General features: G+C 42.7%; 1 protein-coding gene across 15 annotated transcripts in view; it reads left to right on the top strand.

Moving 5' to 3' along the window:
- Nucleotides 1–27,033, top strand: part of MAP7D2 (MAP7 domain containing 2) — a 101,698-nt gene extending 74,665 nt beyond the window's left edge. For 12 of the 15 annotated variants that reach the window (XM_086387461.1, XM_086387458.1, XM_086387460.1 and 9 more), the window contains 9 exons: nt 7,929–8,206; nt 8,779–8,911; nt 11,989–12,211; nt 12,965–13,069; nt 16,583–16,639; nt 17,100–17,178; nt 21,055–21,241; nt 23,360–23,635; nt 25,360–27,033. In XM_086387461.1, coding sequence (XP_086243587.1) covers nt 7,929–8,206; nt 8,779–8,911; nt 11,989–12,211; nt 12,965–13,069; nt 16,583–16,639; nt 17,100–17,178; nt 21,055–21,241; nt 23,360–23,609 — 1,312 coding nt within the window. In that variant the 3' untranslated portion in view covers nt 23,610–23,635; nt 25,360–27,033. The remainder of the gene's footprint in view (nt 1–7,928; nt 8,207–8,778; nt 8,912–11,988; nt 12,212–12,964; nt 13,070–16,582; nt 16,640–17,099; nt 17,179–21,054; nt 21,242–23,359; nt 23,636–25,359) is intronic. The other 3 variants (XM_086387465.1, XM_086387462.1, XM_086387469.1) reach the window with 1 other exon arrangement.
- Nucleotides 27,034–27,883: the final 850 nt, after the last annotated feature.

Raw genomic sequence — 27,883 nt, 5'->3', positions numbered from 1 at the left:
TGCCCCCTTCTTCTCTTGCCCTCAATCTTTCCCAGCATCAGGATCTTTTCCAATGAGTCGGCTCTTCGCAGCAGATGGCCAAAATATTGGAGCTTCAGCATCAGTCCTTCCAATGAATATTCAGGGTTGATTTCCTTTAGGATTGACTGGTTGGATCTTCTTGCTGTCCAAGGGACTCTTAAGCACCACAATTCGAAACCATCAGTTCTTCAGCATTCAACCTTCTTTATGGTACAACTCTCACATCCTTTCATGACTACTGGAAAAACCATAGCTTTGACTATACAGATCTTTAGACAAAGTGTTGTCTCTGCTTTTTAATACACTGTCTAAGTTTGTCATAGCTTTCCTTCCAAGGAACAAGTGTCTCTTAATTTCATGGCTGCAGTCACCGTCCACAGTGATTTTGGAGCCCAAGAAAATAAAGTCTGTCACTGTTTCTACTTTTTTGCCCATCTATTTGCCATGAAGTGATGGGACTGGATGCCATGATATTAGTTTTCTTTACGTTGAGTTTTAAGCCAACTTTTTCACTCTCTTCTTTCACTCTCATCAAGAGACTCTTTCGTTCCTCTTCACTTTCTGCCGTTAGAGTGGTATCATCTGCATATCTGATGTTGTTGATATTTCTCTGAACAATCTTAATTCCACCTTTGGATTCATCCCAGATCTGAACAGTTAAATCACTGTAGGGTAGCTGTGCATATTAATAGCATTGCTCTTTTAAGTGTTCAAGTTTATTTTCATTGTTGATTGGCATTGTCGGGTACTTGTATGGTTTTAGAAAACTAGCTTCAGCAACACTCTTAAAGATGTGGATGGAGCATAGATTGCCTCTTATAACCTAGAGAAAGGAAATTGAGTGTGACCAAGTGGATTTACCCAGTCTGTCTTGCCTCTGCCTCTGCTGGTTGGTGCTGTTTGTACTCCTAGTTCTTCTTTGTGAAATATTCTCTAATGGTTTCAGATTCTTAGAAATGTATTCCAAATTGGTTTGGTCATTGTGATGGGAAACGTATCCATTATCCCTTGCTGCTGTGACAAACTCTCTAAAACCTAGTGGCATAAAACAATAATTTGTTATTAATTCTCACAGCTCTGTGACTTGGGCTTACCGGGAGGGTCTTAGGGTCTTTTATGTGGTTGTTCTGTGGATTAACATGGGCTCACTGGAAAGTTCTCACCCTGGGGGTCTTCTGTGCAATTATGGTTCACTGTCAACTGATGCTACAGTTACAACCTAAGGTCCAAGATAGCCTATTAAGGATTTTGGCCCATAAACCCCAGTTAAGGCCTGTGCCTCGAATTGGCACAGCATTCCTTCTCTGCTGTGTTTTCTTGGTCAAAGCAGTGGAAACACCTCAGATTCAATGGAATGGAAAAATAAACTTGAAAAGATCATGTGAGGTGGAAGAAGATATTATTGGGGCCGTCTTTGGAAAATTTAATCTGCCAAAGATAATGACTTTCAGAGATAGCTTGCCTGAGATCAATTTTGTATCAGGAACCTAAGTTAATTTCATTTTATCATGCATTAGAAACAAAACGAGAGTCCATATGAGGGAAGGAATTAAGGCAAGTTGTCTGATGGCACAAAATAAGCACCTCCCTTTAGAATCACAGGCTCCTGGAGCCAACCTGTCTATGTCTTTCATGGTTGAGGGCATCTAATTAGTCACTGCCGAGCGCCATTCGCATAGGCTTCTTTGGTAGATGTGTGGCAGCGTTGCCCTGCCCAAGTGAGTATCTACAGTGGACCAGGGCTCCCTGCAGTGATGGTTTAACTATTGTGTGTGTTACCACCGTCCTTCTCAGATACACTTACATTCTTTCCTGAAATTTTTCTTGAAAAGGATAATTGAAAATATTAAGTTATACCTCCTCCTCACAGCCATAATTATATACTCACCCAGTCCTAGTCCTGTATTTGTCAGTCTTAGTAGAGAATAATTTGAGTTTAGACCAATTTTAAAAACCTTTTTATTTTGAAATCACTTCAATCTTATAGAAGAATTGCAAGAATAGAATAAAGAACTCCTGTATACCTTTCATCCTGTTCGCTTGTAGCTGCACAGATTTTATCATTCCCATCCCCTACTCACTCTCATGTAGTCTCCATAGATACACATTTTCTGAGAACCATTTGAGAGTCATTTGCAGACATCCTGACCCTTTATCCCTAAGAATGAAGATATTCTCTTGTGTGACCACAATATAGTTGTGAAAAGTTAGGAAAGTTAACATTTGACATGATGTTGTTAATTTCCAGACTGTAATCTTTGCCTGCTGTCCCAGTGAGATCCTCTACAACATCTTTTTCCTGGTCCAGAATCCAACCCAGGGTCCCACGTTGCATTTAGTTGTCTTGCCACCTCAGTCTCCATTAACTTGCAATAGTTCTTCAGCCTTTCTTAATGACCCTGACATTTGTAAAGAGCACAGACCAGTGGGTTTTTTTTTTAGCACTGTCCTTCATTTTGAATTGGTTTGCTGTTTCCTCGTGGTTAGACTCAGATTATACATTGGGGGCAGGAGTCTTGTGGAAGGGATATTGGTTCCTTCTCAGTGCATCGTGTCAAGAGGCTATGATGTCAGGAGGCCATGTTTCATTACTGGTGATGATAGCTGTGATCACTGAGTTGAGGTGGTATACACAGGTTTCTCTGGTATAAAATCGCTCATATTCCCTCTAGAAAGTAGTAAAATGTGATTGACAAATAGACTTGTCAGCATGTTGATCAAGTTGTACTGATGAGGCAACAGACCCCTCCCATCCTGTGGGTGGTCTGTGTTTACTTGGCCTGGAGTCAAGTGGCTTAGGAGAAAAATAGAACTAGATTCCAAGATGTGGAGGATAAAAAGCCCTTTGGGTTTATGCTTTGCAGTAAACTCACGTTCAGAAGCGTGACAACCCTCTCCTGAGAGTCTTCTTGCTGCTCTGCTTACAGAGGTGTTTGTTTATATTTCCTACCAGTCACGGAACCTCAAAAGGTTATATAATCCTGCCTTGTGCATCAGAGAGGCCTATCTCTGTTAATCCAACAAAATTTGTGAATTCCTTTTGTTAAGTTTTTAATCACTGGAGATATTGAGTTTTTAAAAATTGAACTGGATGCTTGGGGCTGGTGCACTGGGACGGCCCAGAGGGATGGTATGGGGAGGGAGGAGGGAGGAGGGTTCGGGATGGGGAACACATGTATACCTGTGGCGGATTCATTTTGATATTTGGCAAAACTAATACAATTATGTAAAGTTTAAAAATAAAATAAAATTAGAAAAAAAAATAAAAATTGAAGTGGAAAAACTATTTTAGAAAGCAAGATGAAAAATCTAGTGATTTGGCTCTCTCATCTCTTTATACCTCTTGGGAAAGGTCATTTAAGCATTTAGGATTGGGGTTTTTTTAATCTAAAATATGGTTAATAGTAATTTCCTATGTACCTCACTGGGTTATTGTGGTAATCAAATAGACCCTTATGAAACAGATGAGAAGGTACTTTAGAATAAAACTATGAAAGCACAGTGAGTTCCCTGATTAATTTGTGTTTAATTTCTTTCATCAGCCAAGATATCTATTTCTAGGAAACTGGGAAAACAAGAGCTTTGCTACACTTGGTTTGGCTTGCAGTAAGTGGTGTGAGCAGGGGGCCAGAGAGCCTCGGGGCCTGGCAGACCAGCATCACCTGGTGTAAGATGCCCACGTTCAGCAGCTCTTGCAGGGCTGGCAGGGTACTGCATCCATGTAGGAAGTAGTGAGGCAGGATGAGCAGGAAACTCTACAGATTTGGAAATAAAATAGGGAACTTCTAAGATTGTATTCTGTAGTTTGGTCATTTGGTATTTTTAAAAAAGGCAATGACTTACTTACTCTTCTCTTATTTGAAGCTCATGTTTGTATGTGTACACAAGTGTGTGTGTGTGTGTGTGTGTTCTAAGTTACTATATTTTTTTATTGGGCAAGGGCTGGGTTAGGGGAATGTAATTAGATTCCTTAATATATTAAGTTTTATCCCAAATAATTCACCCTTACTTCTCAGGTAGCAATTATTTTTAGATGTGTGCTCATGGACAATTGGCCCACTTTTATTTATAATAGAGCCTTAGAGTCTGTGGTGTGAACAGAACATACGTGTGACTGTTCTCTTAAAGCAAGTTGAAGCAAGGCTGCTCAGAGCTGAGTAGGTCTGAGGCTGTCAGAACCTCTCCTACCCAGGGGAGGCCAGCCTTTCCCCTTGATATTATAGTCCTGCCCTGCATGTCCCTTTTACAGGCTCTGAGCACACTGACTGAGGGGAGGGCATGACTTCAATGGGCTCCCTTCCCTTCTGAGTGTGAGCCATTTAGACCAGGCCATGGGGTCATGTTGGGATCCAGATGCTGGCTTTCTGCTGCTAAGGTGGGACTATAGAATGAATTGGGCCTGTAGCCATTTCAAGCCTGTTACCCACTCCTCCCTGAGTCTAGCCCTGGAGACCCTCCTGGTGGAAGTGGGGTCTGCAGAAGAGCTCCTCACATGTCTGCACATGTGCGACAGGTACTTGCACCAGGACCCCAGGGAGCCCATGTCTCAGGCACCCCTGAGGGAAGTACAGACGTGTGCTTTCTGCAAGCAGGTCCCTTAGACAATTATAATGGACTGGGCGGTGGGTACCCGGTACCTTTGCTCTGTCTCATCCAGCAGAGAGGTCATGCTTCACTCCTGGGGGAGGAGGATGAGGGCCAGGAAAAAGAGCAGATGGCTTTTGGCCAATCCTTTCAGTAGCAGACATTCCTAATTGATGAGTCAAGTTAGGAATGCTTGTGGGAGGAGGACATGTTTCTGTCTACGTCATCTGCCATAAAACAGCAGCCTTCCTATGGCTGGCCTCTCCAAATCCCACATCCAGGAGTAACTCTTTATACTGTTGACTGCCCAGCAGTGGTTGCACCAGAGCTGCACAGAACATGCGCTTTACATTCCAGGGAGTAAGTGGCCTGTTTTGATCTTCTCAGTGTATAGGACCAGCTCCCTCAAGACCCCCTCCTGGTGGTTATAGGATCATTGCATCCCTAGATGACAGTATGGAAGGAGGGCATTGTTGAGCACATCTCCTGCCATAAGGTTATACAGGCTGTTTGAGTCTAAACATAGGTTTTAGCAGCTAATTGGAAAATGATGCTTAATGGAACATTGTCATCATGAGGTAGCAGGGCCTGTGGTTTCCCTCATTATGCTTCCTCCTGCTTTTGGTTTGTTCTCATCTGTAAGTATAACTCAGATTTTATTTTATCATATATTAACACCAATATCTGATAGCTATTGTGTGCTTACTCTGTGCCCCTTCTAAAATGAACATCTGGGGATCATGGTGACCCCAAACTCCAGCTTAGCCATACTGCAAACAGGGAATGGGGCCAAGTTGAAAGAAGTGGAGTCAGGAAGTCGAAGGTTCAGATCACAGTTCAATGGCTTATTTAACCTCTCTAAGCCCAGTTTCCTCCTCCTTAAAATGACCATAATAATAGTACCTGTGTCATAACTGGTTATTGAGAACTAAAAGACACACATATATACACATACATATACAAATACACTTAGCTCAGGGGCTGGTGTGCAGACAGCACTCAGGAAGCATGAACAGAGTTTTGGAAGGTGTTAGAGGAAGCCTGAGTTCCACATTATTGGAGGGGTGGTCCAGGTACAACTCTGTCTGAACACCGGAGGCACTAAGAATTCCCTCTCCAGCCAAGGCCCTTTAGGAAGCTCATTGGTGGGCCTTGGAGGTGTGGGGATTAGGACACCACCCCTCCAACCAGAGCAGCACCACTTTCATCTGCCTTATACACATAGAAGGTATGTGGGGGGTGCTGTATGTATGTCTTACCTCAGTGGTTCTTTGCTGGGGGTGATCTTACTCCTGAGGGGACATTTGATGATGTCTGCAGACATTTTTGATTGTCACAACCTCTGGAGGGGGAGTGGTGTAGATTGCTGCTGACGTCTAGTGAGTTGAGGCCAGGGATGCTGCTAAACAGTGCTCAGAATAGCCCCACAGAAAGAAAGATCTAGCCCAAATGTCATGGCAGGGTTGAGAAACCCTGGTACATATGCATATGTATATGGAGGGGGCAAGAGGATTGTTTACCTGGCTTTTATTTGGTTGATGTCTAGGAACAGAATTAGAAAATCAGGGGTATCTAGAGCATGTGGAAAGAAACACCTGGTTGTCAAGAGATGCCCTGGAAATGGTGGGGCCTGAGTCAGCTGAGCCCCAGGACTGAGGCAGGACAGTCTGCAGAGGGGAAGCGCCAACCACACATGGCAAGGTGTCAGGGGGTTCTGGGCAGCTCCACACCTAACAGGATGGTGGCGCAAGGGAAGTTGGTGTGGCTAGTATGAAGTGATCCTTCCTGGTCTCACATTGGTCCAGCTAGGGAGCGGACTGCCGGAGAGGGGTGTACAGTTCACCATGGAAGTGGGATCTGGATGGATTCCATATCTGTAAAATGGTTGATGCTGAAACATCTGAATTTTAAAAATCCAGGTCACTTTTAAGTCACATTCTTTGGGTCACTGTGTGGCCCTCAGCCTGGCACGAACTGAGAAAAAGTGTTCTCTTCAACAGCCAGAGTTTGCCTTTTACCATGAGAGCATCAATTGAAAACTGGCCTGCATCTTTTCCAGTGCACATACCACTTGAGGATTATTTTCCAGCTCAAGACCAAGTTTAATACTAATCCGATCTTGTTTTTTCCTTACCACCAGTATCTGATTAGGTAACTCTTTATGTCTCTGGTGAGAAATTGGCCTTTAATATTATGTTGACTTGCCATTTTTATAGGTCACAATGGTTGACTGTTAGCAGTTTCATATTGTTCAACCTGCTGCAGGATTGAGAGTGACAATTTGTAATTTGTCAGCTGGGTACTTTATGTTCTTCCTAAAAGTACTCTGTACAAATGTCACCCCAGTATGTGTGAACTTCTGGGTATACTCAGCAACTGAATCTAGGCTGTTACCCATGTCATCAGCAACCAGAGCTCACCAGGAGCCAGACTCAGCTAGGACACATGTAATGGACCTATTTCCAACAGATGTAAGGCAAGGTCCTATATTTTAGCAAAACTGTATTTCCCTGGATGGACATGGGCTTGTTCTCACATTTTGCATCTTCCCAGTAACTGGAGAGAATCTTTTAAACCTTGAGAACCTTGAAAAAAAGACACCCCGTCTCCCCACCTCTTCACTGACTTTGTTCCTCAGAACTTGAAAATGAACTAGATGTCAGTTATACCTCAGCAAAGGTGATTTTTTTTTTTTCACTGTATGATTCCGCTTATGTGAGGTATATGGAATAGTCAAATCCTTTGAGACAGAAAGTGTAAAGTGGTTTCCCAGGGGCTGGAGAGAGGTAAGAATGTGGAGTTAGTGTTTAAAAAGTACAACGTTCTGGAGGTAAACAGTGGAGGGATGGTTGCACTATAGTGTGAATTGACTTAATACCACTGAACTGTACACTTTAAAGTGGTTAAGATGGTACAGTTCATGTTGTGTGTATTTTGCCATAATTAGAAAAAAATAAGACTGGGCTCATTCATTGCCATATGCTGAAGCCAGATCCAACCTTGGTGTTCATCTAAAAAAAGGAGGTGGGGAAATGCCTAACACTTTACTCTCATGTTGTCGTCAAACTTAAGTGAAATCAGGTCATGATGTCATCAGCTGAGCTTCCTAAAACATTGTCCCTTCTGTAGGGGATGTCTTATAAGTACCATACATTCCTGTTAGGGTGATAGTACTTCAGGGACTGCTGAGTGTGTGCTCCTCCTTACATTTGTCCCTCTTGAAGGATGAAATTGTTCAGCTTTTTGGAGCCAGATGTCTTCGGAACAGAGGGTTCTGTGGTCAGGCCCAGTAATCATCTTATGGCGTGGTTTTGGTTTTCCAGGGCAACTTCAAAAGCATATCCGCAGTCTCCAAAGAACACAAAGCCGCCATACCCAGGATCTCCGGTAAAGTACCGCCTCTCCAGCTTTTCTGGCCAGGAGACACCCAAGAAGAAAGCAGACAAAGAGAAGAGCAACAAGGAGAAGGAAGGCACCCTGCCTCAGCAGGCAGCCAGCTCACCCAAGGAGGAGGTCCCAGAGAAGCACGTGGCAGACAGGCAGGCCACCGAGAAGCACGAGAAGCATGAGGCCACGGCAGGGAAGGCCAAGGGTGGCAGAGGTAGGCCCTCCTTGCCCATCTGGTTCTGCCACTGAGTCCATCCCCACAGGAGCCTCGGGTTTGGGGGAAAGACGGGGATTTTCCCCAGAGACGACTCCATGCTCTGGTGCTGCTTTCTCAGCTGGCACGTTGCCCAGTCCTTCCCCTTGCTCTCCTGAGTGTCTCCTGGCAGAGGAGACCGAGGGACTGGCACTGCTTTTGGCTGTGGAAGCCCCAGGGGGTGCTGAGCTATGTTCGGTCAGGGTATGCCCTTCCCACAGAGAGGGGCTTCCTGTAGTCCTCTAAGCTTCTATGACAGCCATGGTGAGTTTACCCAGACAGGTGCAGTGGTGGAGGCTGCCATGGGGCTTGCTGGTGACCCGTCTCTCCTCCTCGCCTTTCCACTGCCCTCCACAGTGGAATGCATCCAGGGTCCCAGCCAGCCCATGGCAGCCTCTGCTCGGTGGCTGATTGTGCTGGTCCCGGCAGCATTTCCCGTCACCCACTGGGTTGGCTTTTTCAATTCCAAGTGGCAGCTGCCCATGTGAGTGCAGTCATGATTTCATGTCCCTTGATCTTTTCCTCCGACGCAGCCTCAGGGAAGCCCACAGCGGGCACCACTGATGCAGGAGAGGCCACAAAGATCCTGTCTGAAAAGAGACGACAGGCCCGGCTGCAGAAGGAACAGGAGGAGCAGGAACGTCTGGAGAAGGAAAAACAAGACAAGTATGGGTGGTGCTCAGACCTTTTCAGACCGCTGTAAATGCCCAGCTCCTAAATCTCAATGTTACAGACAGCCCCTGTTCTCAGCCTGGACTCTAGCACCAGCCAGGCCTCGCAGAACCATCAGTAGAGTTTGAGTTTTGTTTATAGAATGAGATTCTCTTTGAAAAGACTGGAGATGCCAAGATGTAAACATCTTGATTTTGCTTCCTAAATCATGTCCCCCCCGACCCCCAGTTATCCTAACTCTCATCCCCAGGTAAGAGAGAGGAGGGTTGAGCAGACACCCGTTGATGGGGCAGAAGCCACCTTCATAGTCCATGAGACACAGGTTACAGGGACTCCATCCTGGAGCAGGACAGAAGATGTCATGGCAGTGGTCCCTAAACTTTGGAAGGTATCACAATCTGTTAAGAGTTATGATAAAAATCCACAGGCCAGGCTGTGTCTTGCCTCAGTATTTCACCAGAGTTTGAGAACCACTGCATTTATCCCCGGAGCACTTGGTCAAAATACAGACAGTTCTGCCTTTTCTAGCCTTAGTATTCAGAGAGAAATGCATGTTGAAGGACAAGGTAAATTTATCATTAAGTTGATATAGGAAGCTTTTAGGATAATCACAGAGTGTAGTCCACTACTATTGAGAGAATTAACATAACAGGAAGCCCACCATGCTGTAGTACTTCACGATTGGCTCTGAGTTTAGACTGATAGAATACTCTTGATCTGTAAGTGACCTTGACAAGTCTTTCATGGTCTCATTATGCTTTTACTGATTTATTTTTTTTAAGGGTGGTGGGGAAAGATCTGACTGGTCCCTTCTTCAAATTCTGGACTTTTCTGATGATTTTCCCACCTCAAACTTTTTGGGCAACAGCAGCAGGTCTTTTTGTTGAGTGGTATGCTTGGGCTGGGTTGCGTGGACCACAGGGTATGTGAAGGGAAGTCCCAGGAGAGGAAGCTGAATTGCAGGACCTCCAGTGATAGGCCAGGGCCTGTGCAGGCCCTGAGCAGATGAGTTGCATGCCTGTAGCTTGTTCTGGGGCAGGTGCAGCCATCTGCCTTCCAGCCAGCACCCTCCTGCATTTCCTTATACAGAAGACCCTCCCCAGCGGCTGGGGATAAGGGATGCATCCACTAAATGGTGACTGCAATGCAGAGCTTTCTGGTACTTGCTACCTGGTGAGGAAGTGGGATGGGTTTGGCATGGGTGACAGGAACAAGGATGGGAGAGGGTGACAGAACTACATGTGGGTCTGGTGAACTCTGGAGGAAACCCGTAATGCTGGCAAGAGTGGCAGGGTGGGGCTGCCTGTAGCGGAGGGGTGCTGGAAAAATGACCACAGCCGTGTTCTCTCTGGGTTGTTAAACAGGGAGAGAAAGAATGTTTATTCTTGCAGAGGATTTTGAGATTCTTGGTTTCACACAGGAGAAGCTGGTTTTTCTCTACTTTGGGGGAAACAGAGTGTGGTTAAATGGAGGGAATTTTAGGGGCTTATGGGCCTCTGGGGAGGAATTTGTGTTCTGAGTGATGAGGATTATGGAGACCTAGGGGCTAAGAGAATGTGTTATTTACTCATGGGTATTGCATCCAGCACCTTGGAAGTCCTCATGGTGAAATGGAAGAAACAGTGACTTTTCAGATCCAGAGGATGAAGAGAAAGATGAAGTAGCTTGTGTGTTAATTTATATACAACATATCCTTTGTGTATTAACTTCTCTGAGACAGTCACAACTAGCTCTTTAGAAGAGAGAGAAGAACTGAAATAGTGCTCTGATTAACCTTGGGAGAGATTTTGTTATGGATACATCTGGTTTTTATAATCCTGTGTTGGGCATCCTAGTCTTTCATTGCAGAATCTAAGAACTGGTGAGTTTCTTTCTGAGTAGGCCCCATAATGCTCTTCTCCAAAGTTCTCTAGAATATTTGTTAATAATTTCAATTGTTCCAGCTTTTGCACACTGCAGTTTTTGCGATTTCTAAACCCAACCATTAGGATACAAGAATGTCTTGATCTTTTATAGTAACATACCAACACCCCAGTAAGTCAGTGCTGCATGCTTCCAAAGAGAGGTTATTTCTAAAAAACATACAGATTATAGAAATTATCTTTATTTGGAAGCAGGTATCACTGGTAAGTTGCTATTCCCATTGTTTTGAATGGGCATCATAAATGTTGAGTGGTTTTCCAAGGAAGGGTCACACAGCAGGTGGTTCAGTCAGAATGCAGTCTTGGTCTTGCCATGTGGCACGTTGCCAGTCAGTAGTTGACTGCAAAATGAGTATAGTTACCTACAGTTTTTCATAGATGAGGAAATGACACGTGAGCAGGAAGAACATTAGAAATGTAAAAATAAGCACTTAAGACTGTACAGAATTTTCCCTCACTGCTTAGATCTCTTTATTGTTACATCACCAACCATTCACCTGTGGATTAAAAATGCCTAAATGTCATTTAATTTTCATTTAGCAAAGAATAAAAGCTAAAAAATGTTTTTAAGAATGACAAAATAAATGGAAAATAGATGCTTTAATTTCTGTATTAAATGTCAGGTTTCTGTTGAGCATTTCCTTCCATTTGCTACTTCAGAAGTCACATTCTAATTAGAATCAAAGTGAACTTTTTGAGCTCCTAGTCACTGTTCTTAAATTGCTGTCTGGCACAGATGTAGCCATTGAGACATTTCTAGTTTTTTTTCTAGCTTAGGTTGGTTTTAAATATTTATTCTCAGTTTTTAAACAATTGTCATTGAATAAGAATGATGGGGCTGTGATCATTTGTAAATTGACTAGGGAACATCTGTCTCTTCATTACAGTCTTTCACAAATCAATACATTAGTACTCTCGATATCACAGAATTTGAAGTCAATCCTGGTTAATATTTTTTTGGTAACTGTGTGGACTGGAGTGGCTTTCTGGGAAGGATGAGTCATTTTCTTAAGTGGGTGCTAATTCACATGCATGTGTCTATGACTGTGTCACACATACATTATGCTCTACTGTTAGCACAGAGTTCTTGGTGGTTTGTCTTTTGGGCATGTCATCACTGTCTTGTAACAATAGTTTTGTTCTCAAAAGACTGGAGAGAGAGGAATTGAAAAGAAAGGCAGAGGAAGAAAGACTTCGCCTAGAGGAAGCCCGTAAACAAGAAGAGGAAAAGAAGCACCTAGAGGAGGAAGAGAAAAGGAAGGTGGCAGAGGAGGCAAAGCGCAAGGCCAAGGAGGCGCTGCTGTTGAAAGAAGAGCAAGAAAAGGAAAAACAAGAAAAAGAAAAGCAGGAAAAAGCCATGATTGTAAAGCAGGTACTGTGCAACTCTTTATATAGACTTCCTTAAGGGCCTTAGTATTAGGTAAAATTAGTTAAATTTGAATGACTTACAATGTTTCCTTGAAGCATTTTCTTTAACTGAACTAGTTCATATATTTGAGTTACTTTGGGCAACACAAGTGAAGTGGCAATGTTTGTTATATGTCAGTTTTGATTCTCCCAAAGGCAGACCCTGGATAAGAATTTGAGTGTCAGCAGTTTATTTGGAAGATGATCCTAGGAAGCTGATAGGGGAGTGAGAAGAAAGCCAGTGTAAGCACACTGATGAGTGGGTTACTGTGGGCATCTGGAACTTGTTCCCTGTGGAACTCTAGGAGACTATGGAATATGCCTTAGAATTACCCCTTGGAGGGATGAGGAAACCAGGTTATTTATCTTCCAACTCCTGCCCCTTGTGGTTGAAAGTAACTTTGAGGAATTAACTTCCTGAAACTCCTAGCCACATGCATACTTCATGGTCAGAGACTGCCCTCAGACACAAAAAGACCTTGACCTTGTATGCAAAGTGTCTGCAGGTGATTTGCATGGTAGACTGAGGTCGTATGAGTGAGACCCAACCATGTCTGCTGTGTCATAGGGCAGGCTGTAAAAATCCACATTGAATATTGGAGCAGCATCCACTTTGGGTAAATGATGAGATGGAGGAACAAGTGCAAATCCCAGAGAATTAACTAGTGTTTTCTTAAGCTTAGTAACACCTATACCTTGGTTTCTATGTTTCTACCAGAAGGAAGCAGCAGAAGCAAAGGCCCAGGAGGCAGCTAAACAAATGCGTCTGAAAAGAGAACAGATCATGCTACAGATGGAGCAGGAGCGACTGGAGAGGAAGAAGGTGAGGGCTAAGGGATTAGGCGTACTTAGGATGAGGCAGGGACAGGAAGGGAGTCTGGTTATATTCTGCAGTTGTTGAGTACAATGCTCTTAGAATTGTTATTTAGGTTGAGTTCATTGATCATACTATTCAAATCTTCTGTATCTTTATGAGTTTTCTGTCATCTTCTTTTATTTACTGAGAGATGGGTACTGAAAATGTCATCTGTGATTATGGATTTGTGCATTACTCCTTCCAGTTCTACACATTTTTGTTTTCATATATTTTGAAGCTCTACTGTTAGGTGAATTTATATTTCAAGTTATTAAGTTTTCCTGTTGAATTGACCCTTATATCATTATGAAATATTCCTTCTTTATGTCTAGTAATACTTTTTGTCTTAAATTCTACTTTGTCAGTCTTTTTATGATTAGCACCTGCATGATGAATTTTTTTACTTTAAACCTACTTGTGTTCTTATAAATGTTTCCCTTATAAACAGCACTGGAGAAGGCAATGACAACCAATTGCAGTATTCTTGCCTGGAAAATTCCATGGATGGAAGAGCCTGGTGGGCTACAGTCCTTGGGGTTGCAGAGTTGAACATGACTGGGCACGCACACCTATAAACAGCATAGAGTCAGGATTTGTTATTTAAATCAAGTTTGACAGTTTCTGTTTTTTAATTGGTATGTTTAGACCATTTACATTTAATGTAATTATGGGTGAAGTTGGTGTCCAGTTTGTGGTCTCCTCTTCTGCTCTTCAGCTAGGGTTTCTGTTGGGTGGTCCTCTTGAATGACAGGTAGTGATTTGTTGAATTCTAGCTAATCTAAAGAGAGGAAGGAGAAAGATGGGATATAAACGATTGATTCTAGATACTTACTAGTTCACTTAAGCATTTGACCTTGTTCATATGGCAGAGGTATATATCTGTAAAACCAATGCAGGCACTTTCTATACACATTATCGTCTGCTAAGATTTCTCTTTTATGAGTTCTCTGAGAAATGTGAAATTGCATACAGACCAAGATACTTGTATCTATTTTTGGTCTTATAGTCCTCTTTGTTGTTGTTGTTCAGTCACTTAGTCACGTCTGACTCTTTGCAACCTCGTGGACTGCAGCATACCAGGCTTCCCTGTCCTTTACCATCTCCTGGAGCTTGAGCAAACTCGTCCATTGAGTTGGTGATGCCATCTAACCATCTCATCCTCTGTCATGCCCTTCTCCTCCTGCCTTCAGTCTTTCCTAGCATCAGGGTCTTTTCTAATGAGTCGGCTCTTCTCATCAGGTGGCCAAGATACTGGAGCTTCAGGACTGATTTCCTTTAGGATTGACTGGTTGGATCTCCTTGTAGTCCAAGGGACTCTCAAGAGTCTTCTCCAACACTGCAGTTCAAAAGCATCAATTCTTTGGTGCTCAGCCTTGTTTATATGGTCCAACTCTCACATCCATACATGACTACTGGAAAAACTATAGCTTTGACTATATGGACCTTTAAACAAAGTTATGTCTCTGCTTTTTAATACACTAAGTTTGTCATAGTTTTCCTTCCAAGGAGCAAGTATCTCTTAATTTCATGGCTGCAATCACTGTCCACAGTGATTTTGGTGCCCAAGAAAATAAAGTCTGTCACTGTTTCCATTGTTTCCCATCTATTTACCATGAAGTGGTGGGACCTGATGCCATGATCTTAGTTTTTTGAATGTTGAGTTTTCAGCCAGCTTTTTCACTATCCTCTTTCACTTTCATCAAGAGGCTCTTCAGTTCCTCTTCACTTTCTGCCATGATGGTGTTACCGTCTGCATATCTGAGGTTATTGATATTTCTGTCGGCAATCTTGATTCCAGCTTGTGCTTTATCCAGCCTGGCATTTCTCATGATGTACTCTGCACATAAGTTAAATAAGCAGGGTGACAATATACAGCCTTGAGGTACTCTGTTCCCAATTTTGAACCAGCCGGTTTTGTTCCATGTCCGGTTCTAACTGTTGGTTCTTAACCTGCATACAGGTTTCACAGGAGGAAGGTAAGGTGATCTGGTATTCGCATCTCTTTAAGAATTTTCCACAGTTTGTTGTGATCCACACAGTCAAAGACTTTGGCATAATCAATAAAGCAGAAGTAGATGTTTTTCTGGAATTCTCTTATTTTTTCTATGATCCAATGGATGTTGGAAATTTTGTCTCTGGTTCCTCTGCCTTTTCTAAATCCAGCTTGAATGTCTGCAAGTTCTCAGTTCACATACTCTTGAAGCCTAGCTTGGAGAATTTTGAGCATTACTTTGCTAGCATGTGAAATGAGTGCATTTGTGCAGTAGTTTGAACATTCTTTGGCATTGCCCTTCTTTGGGATTGGAATGAAAACTGACCTTTTTCGTTTAGTGGCCACTGAATGAGTATTCCAGTCCTGTGGCCACTGCTGAGTTTTCCAAATTTGCTGGCATATTGAGTGCTGCACATTCATACCATCATCTTTTAGGATTTGAAATAGCTCAGCTGAAATTCCATCACCTCCACTAGCTTTGTTCATAGTGATGCTTCCAAAGGCCCACTTGACTTCACATTCCAGGATGTCTGGCGCTAGGTCAGTGATCACACCATCGTGGTTATCTGGGTCATTAAGATCTTTGTTGTACAGTTCTGTGTATTCTTGCCACCTCTCCTTAATATCTTCTGCTTCTGTTACATCCATACCATTTCTGTCCTTTATTGTGCCCATCTTTGCATGAAATGTTCCCTTGGTATCTCTAATTTTCTTGAAGAGATCTCTAGTCTTTCCCATTCTATTGTTTTCCTCTATTTCTTTGCATTGGTCACTGAGGAAGGCTTTCTTATCTGTCCTTGCTAATCTTTGGAACTCTGCATTCAGGTGGGTTTATCTTTCCTTTTCTCCTTTGCCTTTCCCTTCTCTTCTTTTCTCAGCTATATGTAAGGCCTCCTCAGACAACTATTTTGCCATTTTGCATTTCTTTTTCTTGAAGATGGTCTTGATCACTGCCTCCTGTACAATGTCATGAACCTCTGTCCATAGTTCTCCATACACTCTATCAGATCTAATCCCTTGTATCTATTTGTCACTTCCACTGTATAATCATAAGGGATTTGATTTAGGTTATACCAGAAGGGCCTAGTGGTTTTCCCTACTTTCTTCAATTTAAGTCTGAATTTTATAATAAGGAGTTCATGATCTGAGCCACAGTCAGCTCCCAGTCTTCTTTTTGCTAACTGTATAGAGCTTCTCCATCTTCAGTGCAAAGAATATAATCAATCTGATTTTGGTATTGACTATCTGGTGGTGTCCATGTGTAGAGTCGTCTCTTGTGTTGTTGGAAGAGGGTGTTTGCTATGACGAATGCATTCTCTTGGCAAAACTCTGTTAGCCTTTGCCCTGCTTCATTTTGTATTACAAGGCCAAACTTATTTGTTATTCCAGGTATCTCTTGACTTCCTACTTTTGCATTCCAGTCCCCTCTGATGAAAAGGACATCTTTTTTGGTGTAGTCCTCTTACCTGTTTCTTTTTGGTTTCCAGAGAATAGATGAAATTATGAAGAGAACAAGAAAGAGTGATGTGTCTTTGGAAGTGAAGGTAGGCATTCAGAGTGCCATTTTCATAATTCATGTACTGAGAAGAACATAATGGTAGAATATATTCAGTGATGTTGTAGGTCTCAGAGAGCATTAGCCAGGAAAAAAAAAAAAAAAAAAGGGTTCTTCCTGCTTTGTTCCTGGCTAGATTAAGAAGACTGTTGGTGTCTAAAAGGAAAGAGGAGTCTAAGAAAGGAGTTTCCAGGATGGAGTGGTAATAAAAATTTCCTCAGAGAAGTGGAGGTAGGGATGCAGGGAGAAGCACTGTAGTCCATAGATAAAAAAAGAGAATGGTGGCATATTACTATGGGAAACACAGCTGATTTATAATACACTCAGAAAATTCAAAGAATTACCATGGAATGGACAGATGGCTCAGCATGATTCCAAATATCCCCTGATGCTTTTCAAAAGCACTTGTCTTGGTACATAAAGCCTACCTTCCCTCTGTTTGTTTTCAGAAAGAAGACCCAAAAGTGGAGCTTCAGTCTGCTCTCTGTGTGGAAAATAAGACAGAACCCATGGTCCCTAACAAAATAGGTGAGTGTGAGATCTGATTCTCGGGTTCTTCGTTTCAGAAAGTGAGGGCTCATGGTGTTTCCTGTAGGGAACTAGCACCTATCGGTCTGAAGAGCATTATCACTGCACAAAGCCCATGTACTTTTCCCCATCACCATCTCTACAGGTCCACTTGAAAACCAGTAGGTCCCTCAGTTACTCTAATAACCCCAGCACCAGAGCCAGGCCATCTGCTGGCTAGGCTGCTTTCCAGAGGGCTTAATTGCTGGTCACGTTCTGTTAAGAACTGACTCTCTTGTTCTACAGCAGTTTCTCCTGCCTTCGGGACTTCTGGATAGTCCAGCTCTTTTCTGTCATGGATTCTTAAAGCTCCTCAGGTTTCATGGCAGCCAGAGTCAGAAAACATATATCCATCTCAAAGTCACTCTTCACGTTTCTCTTTTGCCTTGTGGCTCAAGAGCCTGGGGACCTGTACAGGATATGACATCAAGTTTCTTGGGTGAGTCATGTTGTTGTTCAGTCACTAAGTTGTGTCCGATGTTGCAACCCCACGGACTGTAACAGGCCAAACTCCTCTGTCTTCCACTATCTCCTGGAGTTTGCTCAAATTCATGCCCATTGAGTCAATGATATTATCTAATCATTTCATCTTCTGCCACCCTCTTCTCCTTTTGCCTTCAATCTTTCCCATCATCAGGGTCCTTTCCAGTGAGTCAGCTCTTCACATCAGGTGGCCAAAGTATTGGAGATTCAGCTTCAGCATCAGTCCTTCCAATGAATATTCAGGGATGATTTCCTTTAGGATTGACAGGTTTTACACTCCAAGGAACTCTCAAGAGTCTTCTCTAGCTTCACAATTCAAAAGCATCAAATCTTTGGTGCTCAGCTGTTTTTAGGGTCCAACTCTCACTTCCATCCATGACTACTGGAAAAACCATAGCTTTGACTAGACAGACCTTTGTTGGCAAAGTGATGTCTCTTCTTTTTAACATGCTGTCTAGGTTTGTCATAGCTTTCTTTCCAACAAGCAAGGATCTTTTAATTTCATGGCTGCAGTCAGCATCCACAGTGGTTTTAGAGCCCAAGAAAATAAAATCTGTCACTGCTTCCACTTTTCCCCTTCTGTTTTCCATGAAGTAATGGGACCTGATGCCATGACCTCAGTTTTTTTTTTTTTTTAATGTTTCAAGCCAGCTTTTTCACCCTCCTCTTTGATCCTCACCAAGAAGCTCTTTGGTTCCTCTTCACTTTCTCCCATTAAAGTGGCATCATCTGCATATCTGAGGTTGTTGTATTTTTTCCCAGCAATCTTGATTCCAACTTGTGATTTATCTAGCCCAGCATTTCACATTATGTACTCTGCATATAAGTTAAATAAGCAGGGTGACAGTATACGGCCTTGTCCTACTGCTTTCCCAATTTTCAACCAATCTGTTGTTCCATGTCGGGTTCTAACTGTTGCTTCTTGACCTCCATACAGGTTACTCAGGAGACAGGTGAAGTGGTCTGATATTCCCATCTCTTTAAGAATTTTCCACAGTTGGTTGTGATCCACACAGTCAAAGGCTTTAGCATAGTCAGTGAAGCAGAAGTAGATGTTGTTCTGGCACTCCCTTGCCTTTTCCATGATCGAATGAATGTTGGCATTTTGATCTTTGGTTCCTCTGCCTCTTCAAAACCCAGCTTGTACATCTGGAATTTCTCAGTTCACCTACTGCTAAAGCCTAATTTGAAGGATTTTGAGCATAATCTTCCGAGCATGTGAAACAAGTGCAACTGTATAGTAGTTTGACCATTCTTTAGCATTGCCCTTCTTTGAGGAATGAAAACTCCCCTTTTCCAGTCTTGTGGCCACTGCTGAGTTTTCCAAATTTGCTGACATATTGAGTGCAGCACTTTAACAGCATCATCTTTTAGGATTTGAAATAGCTCATTGAAATTACATCACCTCCACTAGCTTTGTTCATAGTAATGTTTCCTAAGGCCCACCTGACTTTACACTCCAGGATGTCCGGCTCTAGATGAGTGACTGTACTGTCGTGGTTATCTGGGTCATTAAGACCTTTCTTATGTAGTCTGTCTATTCTTCTGTCTATTCTTGCCACTTCTGAATCTCTTCTGCTTCTGTTAGGTCCTTACTGTTTTTGCCTTTTATCATGCACATCCTTGCATGAAATATTCCCTTTATATCTCCAGTTTTCTTAAAGATATCTCTAGTTTCTCCCATTCTGTTGTTTTCCTCTCCTTCTTTGTATTGCTCATTTAAGAAGACCTTCTTATGTCTCCTTGCTATTCCCTGAAACTCTGCATTCATTTAGGTGTATCTTTCCTTTTCTCCCTTGCCTTTCCTTCTCTTCTTTCCTCAGCTATTTGTAAAGCCTCCTCAGACAACCAGTTGACCTTTCTTGTATTACTTTTTGGGGGGGATGGTTTTGGTCACCACCTCCTGTACAACATTATGAACCTCTATCCATAGTTCTTCAGGCACTCTGTCTACCAGATCTAATCCTTTGAATCTATTCGTCACCTCCACTGTGTAATCATAAGGGATTTGACTTAGGTCAAATACCTAAATGGCCTAGTGGTTTCCCCTACTTTGTTCACTTTGAGCCTGAATTTTATAATAAGGAGCCCATGATCTGAGCCACAGTCAACTCCAGGTCTTGTTTTTGCTGCTTGTATAGAGCTTCTCCATCTTCAGCATCTGCAAAGAACATAGTCAATCCAATTTCGGTATTGACATCTGGAGATGTCCATGTGTATAGAGTTGGGTTGTTGGAAGAGTGTGTTTGCTATGACCAGTGTGTTCTCATGACAAAACTCTGTTAGCTTTTGCCCTGCTTCATTTTGTACTCTTTAAGACCAAACTTACCTGTTATTCTGGGTATCTCTTGACTTCCTACTTTTGCCTCCCCATCCCCTATAATGAAAAGGAAATATTTTTTTTGGTGTTAGTTCTGGAATGTATTGTAGATCTTCATAGAACTGGTCAACTTAAAGTTGTTCAGCACCAGTGATTGGAGCATAAACTCGGATTACTGTGATGTTGAATTGTTTGCCATGGAAACAAAACTAGCTTATTCTGTCATTTTTGAGATTGCACCCAAGTACTGCATTTAGGACTGCATTGTTGACTCTTTCATTTGGTATTCTTGCCCACAGTAGTAAATATAATGAATTAAATTTGCCATTCCCGTCCATTTAGTTCCCTGATTCCTAAGATGTTGATGTTCAGCCTTGCCATCTCCTGCTTGAGCACATCCAATTTACCTTGATTCATGGACCTAACATTCCAGGTTCCTATGCAATATTGTTCTTTAAAGCATCGGACTTAACTTGCACCACCAGACACATCCACAACTGAGCATTGTTCCTGCTTTGGCCCAGTTGCTCCATTCTTTCTGGAACTGTTAGTAATTGCCCTCCACTTTTCCCCAGTAGCATATTGGACACCTTCTGACCTGGGGGACTCATCTTCTGGTGTCATATCTTTTTGCCTTTTCATACTGTCCATGTGGTTCTCAAGGCAGAATAGTGGAGTGAGTTGCCATTTCCTCCTTCAGTGGACCATGTTTTGTCAGAACTCCCCACTATGACCTGTCCTTCTTGGGTGGCCCTACATGGCATAGCTCATGGTTTCACTGAGTTATGCAAGCCCCTTCACCACAACAGAGCTGTGATGCATGAAGTGGGGAGAGTGGGCCATGAGCCCTGCACAAACACAGATGATGTCATTTGTCTTCTCTTCCTGGTATGAAGGTGACTGCCTGGGGTTCTTTTTACAAAAGATGTTGCGTCGTTGGTAAAGCAGAGGATTAATTGCCTACATAGATATTCCCCATGTTATTTCATTGGTGTATTTTATGATTGATGGAATGACTTTGTGTTCTCTATCAGAAATCAGTGTATTGAACACCTTCCAAGAAGTAAATGTTGTGGAACATGCTGCCCTAGAAACTTTCCCTCAAGATGTTTTCACTGATGAACTTAAACCAGTTGAGGGACTTGTTCATCTGGACACCCTTGATGGGAAATCAAACAGTCTAGATGATTCAACTGAAGAAGTTCAGTCTATGGATATGAGGTAAGTACATTGCTTTTGAATTTGAGCCTCATCTCTTCCCCAGATACCTCCACCATCCCTTAGCTGATTTCATCTTTTCCACCCCCAAATCTTTGTACACACCTAAAATAGGTGCAGTTGCTATTCAGGAAAACTAACCATGGTATAAGTAATATCTGTATTTTGGGTTGAGTTCCCTAGAAGCAGAACCTGGAACAGGGATTCTGGGGCATGGATTTTAGTGGAGGAGAGCTCTCAGGAGAAGGGAGTGGGAGGGAAGCAGGATTGGGCAGGGGAAGTCACTCAGCAATGGATGCGGTCTCAGCTGGTCTCATGGAGCTCTGCAGGATGGTCTTCCACCAGAGAGGGCTCTGACTGTGATAAAGATGGGGCCTTCACGGCACTGTGTTCATCAGCTGTTGACTGTGGAGAATCTGGGGTGGGGACGCTTCCATCAGCCAAGGCAGTCATCCAGAGGAAGCGTGTCAGCTGTGAGTCCATAGCACCTGGAGGATGGGCACAACCGCAGGTAAAGAGGATCTGGGTAGGGCACCAGAAGGGCCCACCCACTGTGTCCAGTGTCTCATGTTTAAATAGACTTGTCATTGGAGACTTGATAAGGAACTAATTTGCTTTCAGATCCTAACAACTTAAGGAATTCTTAACTGGTGTGTTTTGGATAACATCACCTGGCAAATTATTCCCCGACAAAAGTAATGCTCAGTCAGCCTGGGCTTGGGGCAGAGATGAGTGGGGGTCTTCTCTGTGTTCAGGAGGGAATGCCAGGATTTTGCACAAGCTCTGCCAGAGCTCCAGCCTGCTGCAGCTTACCCTTCTCTCTTTCCTGTGAATTCCCAGCCTCGGCCTAGGGTGAGGGGTTGGGAAGCAGGGCCTTTCCCAGGGCACACTGATTATAAATATCACAGCTGGCCTTAAGCCACATAATGTGAAAACACGGAGTCCAGCCGCCCTGTCCCCAGTAGAGCGAGTCCTGAGCAGTCTGATAACAGGACCTCCTCAGCCCTTGCCACCACCCGCCACTGTCCTGGCAGACTTCCCCTGATTGGCACCACTCTGTCCCCTCCAGTAGGTGGGAACTGCTGAGGCATCGTAAAGGATAACGCAGTACCTATCCACCCACCCACCCCATGCCACGTTGAGGCAGTTGTGCGTATTTTTTCTGCCTCTGGGTGAGGGAACTGGACGAGACCTGGCACTGGCCAAGGTTAAAGGAAATGAAGGAGCTTTGTTTATGTGCTGCATTCTTACTGTGGCTGCCTCTGCATTTGGAGAAGGGTGACTCCTGGGGGCAGCGCCCAAGCTTATGGCACCATTCTGTCCTCCCCATGCTCTGAGCAGCTGATAAAATCCTGGGAATGGAGGTGGTCACAGTGGAAATGGGGCAGACGTTCCCAGTAATGAAACAGTTTGCCTAGGCTCCAGCCACCGGAAGTGGTGCTAGTTCAGCTGCTTCGCTTTAACTATGTTCAGTGTGAGAGAGACAGATCATCTGAGCTTCTGCAGTTCAGCTAGTTTTTCTAGATTCTTCTCCGGGCTCTTATGGAGGAGGAAAAAAAAAAAAAAAACAACAGACAAACCTGACAGCAGCCCTACTCTGGCTGTTCAGAGAGACTCCTGGTGAGGGGACTTCACATCCCAGCCCGCTGCTCATCTGAGCTAGGCCCTATGGTTGACACACAGTGGAACTTCTCTAAACTGTCATGGCATCTTCGCGTGTGTCATTTATCGTATACAAATGTATTACAGTGAGCATATAATGAGGCCCAAGGTCTAGTGGATGTTCAGTCTTCCACCATCTTGGGCCTAATCGGTTCTAACTAGTTTTTGTCGTATCCTCAAGGGTTATGTCATTCTTTTAAAGGTTGTGCGCTGCCCCTGCTCTCCTGTCTCAAATCCACTTCCCTGTTCTCATTCATGGGGGCCTCATTTCTGTCAGTGTCTCAGACTTGAATTAACCTGTATCTTTTATAATGTGTTACACACAAACTCTGGCTCTAAATCCATCTTCTGTAGGAAAGAAGAGTAGTATAACAAAATATGACAAGTAGAATTAATAGTTGTGTCTGTCTCTCTATCTCTCCATCTCTCTCTCCTTCCCTCTCTCCCTCCGCCCTCCAGTCCTGTTTCAAAAGAAGAGCTTATCTCTATCCCAGAATTTTCACCAGTGAGTGAAATGATTCCTGGGGTATCTCTGGACCAAAATGGAACTGGTAATGCCCGAGCACTTCAAGATCTCTTAGATTTCACTGGGCCCCCCATTTTCCCCAAGAGATCCAGTGAAAATCTCAGCCTGGATGACTGTAACAAAAACCTGATCGAAGGATTTAACAGTCCTGGTCAAGAAAATACTCTGAACACCTTCTGTTGACAAATACAACATCTCTTTAATTAAAGGTACAGTCTTTTGATGACAGTCTAAATCTGTAACTCTTCAACCTAGGTTTGTGAAGATAAGATAAACATCACTCAGCCTCCTGGATGGTCAATTTTATTTAAAAAGCACAAATATAAATGTGAATTCATGGTATATACTGCAGCACACACAAGAATTGAGACAGACTTCAAATGAATCCTTTAGACAAGAGCCTTCAGCACCACACCCCTTGTGCTCACCCCTGCTGTTTGGGGCAGTGTGTGTAGAAGCACTGGCTAAAAGTTTGACCAGCCATCTGTCTCAAGTAGCAACTTTTTAGAGACAAGAGAATTCCCCCCCCACCCCCGCTAGTTTTAGTCAGTGATATCCTACATTCTATCTAGAATCACTCATATACATTGGTGAGTTGTTGGGCCAAGTGATTTGCTGTTCTGTTGACTTCTTCTGGATTCTTTCAAAGCAAACATCTGTTCTTGGATCATACCTGAGGCAAGGGGGGAAGAACTGAAGTTTGTGCCCTGAAGCTTTTGTTCCCTTCCTTTGGCCTTTTTTTCTTCCCAAAGTGTTTCTAGAAGCTTCTTCTTTGAGTAAGTTAAATTTATGGGTTATAAACACTCTGAATTTGTGTGTAGTTATAATCACCTCCTGTTGGCTTTACTTCAGATTTTGGGGCTTAGTTTTGAATGATGAAAACAGAATCTATCATCAGATCCTTTCATAACTAATTGTTCCTCCCATTTTAGACTGTTAGAAAAATTTTCTGTTCTCAACATCCTGTCAGTCACCTTGTTTTATGATATTCCACTCCTATAACAGTACTTTGATAACTGATGTGATTTAGTCCAACCTTTCTATTTCTCAAACAAGGAAACAAGTTGGGGAGGCCATGTGGCTGAGGTCACCATGTCTCAAATGCTTATTTCTACATGACCTCAGCTACTGGCTGTAGACGGTACATTTTAGAGTTTGGTTCTTCTCTTGGCTCTTGGGGAAGCAGTTGTCCTTTTCACATATGAGAGGGAATGCGTGACAGGTAGTTTTTAAAATAAACCGTATCCCTGGTTGGAAGAGTAGCTACTTTTTGGACACTTTAACAAATTCACCTGAGTGTTCTATTTCCCTGACAGTTACATGGATTAATATTTAGTGAGAGGTTTCTTTTGTTGTTAGCATACATTGCGCCCTTTGGTTCACCTACCTCAGTATCAGATAAGGACCAGAAAATGCACAAAACCTAGAAGAGTGTTCATGGCTCTTCAAATCTATTTCCTACCTCTCTAACTAAAAAAAGTCCAAAATCCCTGTCCAAAAAAAAAAATCTTGGCTAAATAATTTATTTACATTCCTTGTATATTTTCATTTGTCATATAGTCTAGTTAGCAAATTCTTCTCAGCCAGAGGTGGCACCACCCCCACTGGAAATGTGTTGGAGCGGGTTATTGTCACAATGGTTGGAGGCAGCACTGACATTTGGAAAGCAAAACTTGTGACATTAATCATCCTGCAGGTTTTAGGATAGTCCCACATGAAGAAAATTTGATCCCCCCACCACCCCAAATAATAGTCCTACACAAAATGCTGTAACACTTCCATTGAGAGGTACTGTAAGCCAAGGAAATGTAGTTACTAAGAAGGTAAAGTCCCACACTGCATGACCATTTTAGCGATAGAGAATAGATGCTACAAATTGCAAAAGATTGTCTCTACATTGGTTTCACCTGGTTTTGGTTTTGAATTGACACAGGTGGTGTTTGGAGAAGCCGTGAAGCTGCTGGTAGTCAAATCTGAGCTGCCGGCCCTCTGAAGAAACTTCAGTTGTCTTTAACTGCTGAATTCTAAACTACTAAATTGAAATGTAACTGCATTCCTAGTTAGTACATCAAACGCTGGCCACTCTCAGTAGAAGCTTGAGACAGTGGCCTTTTCGGGCTTTAGCAGAGTTCTATGTTATGGTTCTATTTATGAGCTTTAGCTGCTGATAAAGCGCTTCCTGTACTCCTCTATTATCATAGTGATCTTCTGAATAACCCGTGTGATTTTGACTTGAAAAGTCACCTTATAACCATTCTTATCTCCAAACTTGGAGCATATAAACATTTAGATGTCTTTTCTAAATATTCTAGACATTTGCCCAGACTCTATTTAAACATATACTGAACTTGGGCTGCATATCTCCCTGGCTCTGTTTAGAAGGAGAACAAATTCTGGAGGGTTTCCCTCATCTCTGAGGTTTCTTTGCTGGAAGTTTATATCAAGAAGCCACATTTAATATTATTAAGCTTAGCCACGTGCAAAATGTGTTGCTTCTCATTGCTCCTTGGGCGGCCAGCAGAGTGACTCTGGCTGAGTTAAGGAAGCCATTGAACAGCATGGAAGACTGTCTGCTCTCTTAGGCATATTCCTCCAGACTTGGGCACCTGAATCTTGCAAGGGCCTTTTCATGTTGCACCTTTAAATCCTCCAAGCTATAGTCACTCCAAACCTTCAGGTGGCTTCTGGATTGAATAATTTGTGCATCTCCTGCACAGGTGGTTGCTTTTCATGTTGCTGTTTCTTCTTGGCTCTTGGGCCTTTTGTTTGTTTGTTCAACTCTAATAAAAGCAGGCACAAATGAAAAGCATTGTGCTCTGAGACAAGGGGCCCTGAACTGGCTCCAAAATGGCACTATAATAGACTTGAACATAAAAACATCTGGACGGGAGAAAATGACGGTAGAATGTATGTATACTCCACACGTTTTTTTTGCCATATAATAGTATGTTTTCTATTGGAGAGTGAAATAGCAACCCACTCTAGTATTCTTGCCTGGAGAATCCCAGGGACAGAGGAGCCTGGTGGGCTGCCGTCTATGGGGTCGCACAGAATCGGACACGACTGAAGCGACTTAGCAGCAGCAGCAGCAGCAGTATGTTTTCTTCATTTCTTGTGGTGAAATGTGACTTTCAGATTAAAGTAACCTTTTCTTCTTTGAAAATTTTTTTTATCTTGTACAATAAAGAGTTTGGAAAGATCCATAATTCTGACTGAAGTTTGCAACCAGAATGTACAAAGAAGTCTCGGTAGTAATCTTGTTCATGTGCTCTTAAAACCAGCTACAGTGTAAGACTATTAGTTATGGAAACTGTGTATGTTTGTGTATGGTGTATATACTAAATAAAATACATGCCTCCAATAATACAGTGCCATGGATCTTGATGACTATATGGGGAAAATCCCTTTTATGACAAGCACACAGAAAATGGTAGCATGGTCTGACTTTCAAAAACTGTCTCACCATCTTTTTTACAGCCCTGTTTTGCTAAATGTCTGTTTTCTTGCACTCTGGTGTACCTCACAGCACCATTGTGATCATGGTGATGCCTCATTTGCATGACGTGTACATTGTGTTTACTGTGAAATACATTTTCATTAAAGAGTCTGATGGTGTGTAGTGCTTTGTTTGTTTCTGTAGGCTCAATGAAAAAAAATGTGCTGAGACCAAACCAGATACCAGGTTTCTAAAAAACTTATTGGAAAAAAATTTTAAATCCCGTGTGGGTGTCCTTTCCCTGTCTAACTCATGAATCCTCTATTACCAGTTCCAACTGAAGCCAACTGTGGAAATAAGCTTAAGTGATGAGCTGTGCCAAGACAGGAGGAACTTGTAAGTACAGTAAAGTTGCTCTACTTTCATACCAGTGATGTGAGGGATTTCTAGCTGGCTAAGGTGCAGTTAACCTTAGTGTAATCTCCAAAAACATTCCACAGAGCAATCTGGCATTTAAACAAAATTATAATGGAAATGATGACCCCTTTTTTCTAGTAAGCTGAAACCCACACCAACTTTTTTGCATCTAAATCACGACTTCTTTACATCCTGGAAGGCAGTTCCAACCAAGACCAGGAGCCGAAGGGCCAGGACTGAAATAGGGATGTCGGATCTTTGTGGTAACTTCTGGGCTGCCATCTCTGAAGCTAAAGGCTCAGTCAGTGAAACTCTCCTTAGTTCTGATGACAGAGCCTCTAGTGAGGGTACAGGAGTGGACATCCTATTTTTTTTTCCATGTGCTGGCCTTAGACTGTGACATTATAAAGTAGCTTCTGTCATCATGAGCTCTGACCCCAGAGGGTTGTAGTGGTGGCTAGTCATTCCTAAGAGCAATTTCTGTTTTGTGACATTCTAAATCTTTCTTAGTAACTACAGGTTTTCTCTTAGTCAAACGCTTTCATAATTTTTTTTTAATTTGGAAAGCAAATGTAAAGAAATAACTTGTTTCTAGAGTTATACC

This window comes from Bos grunniens, chromosome X (assembly GCF_055505025.1).
Source record: "Bos grunniens cultivar Pamir isolate PY7600 chromosome X, Bosgru_T2T1.0, whole genome shotgun sequence".
In the NCBI taxonomy this organism is placed as follows: domain Eukaryota; kingdom Metazoa; phylum Chordata; class Mammalia; order Artiodactyla; family Bovidae; genus Bos; species Bos grunniens.
This window is presented reverse-complemented; position numbering and strand designations above follow the sequence as displayed.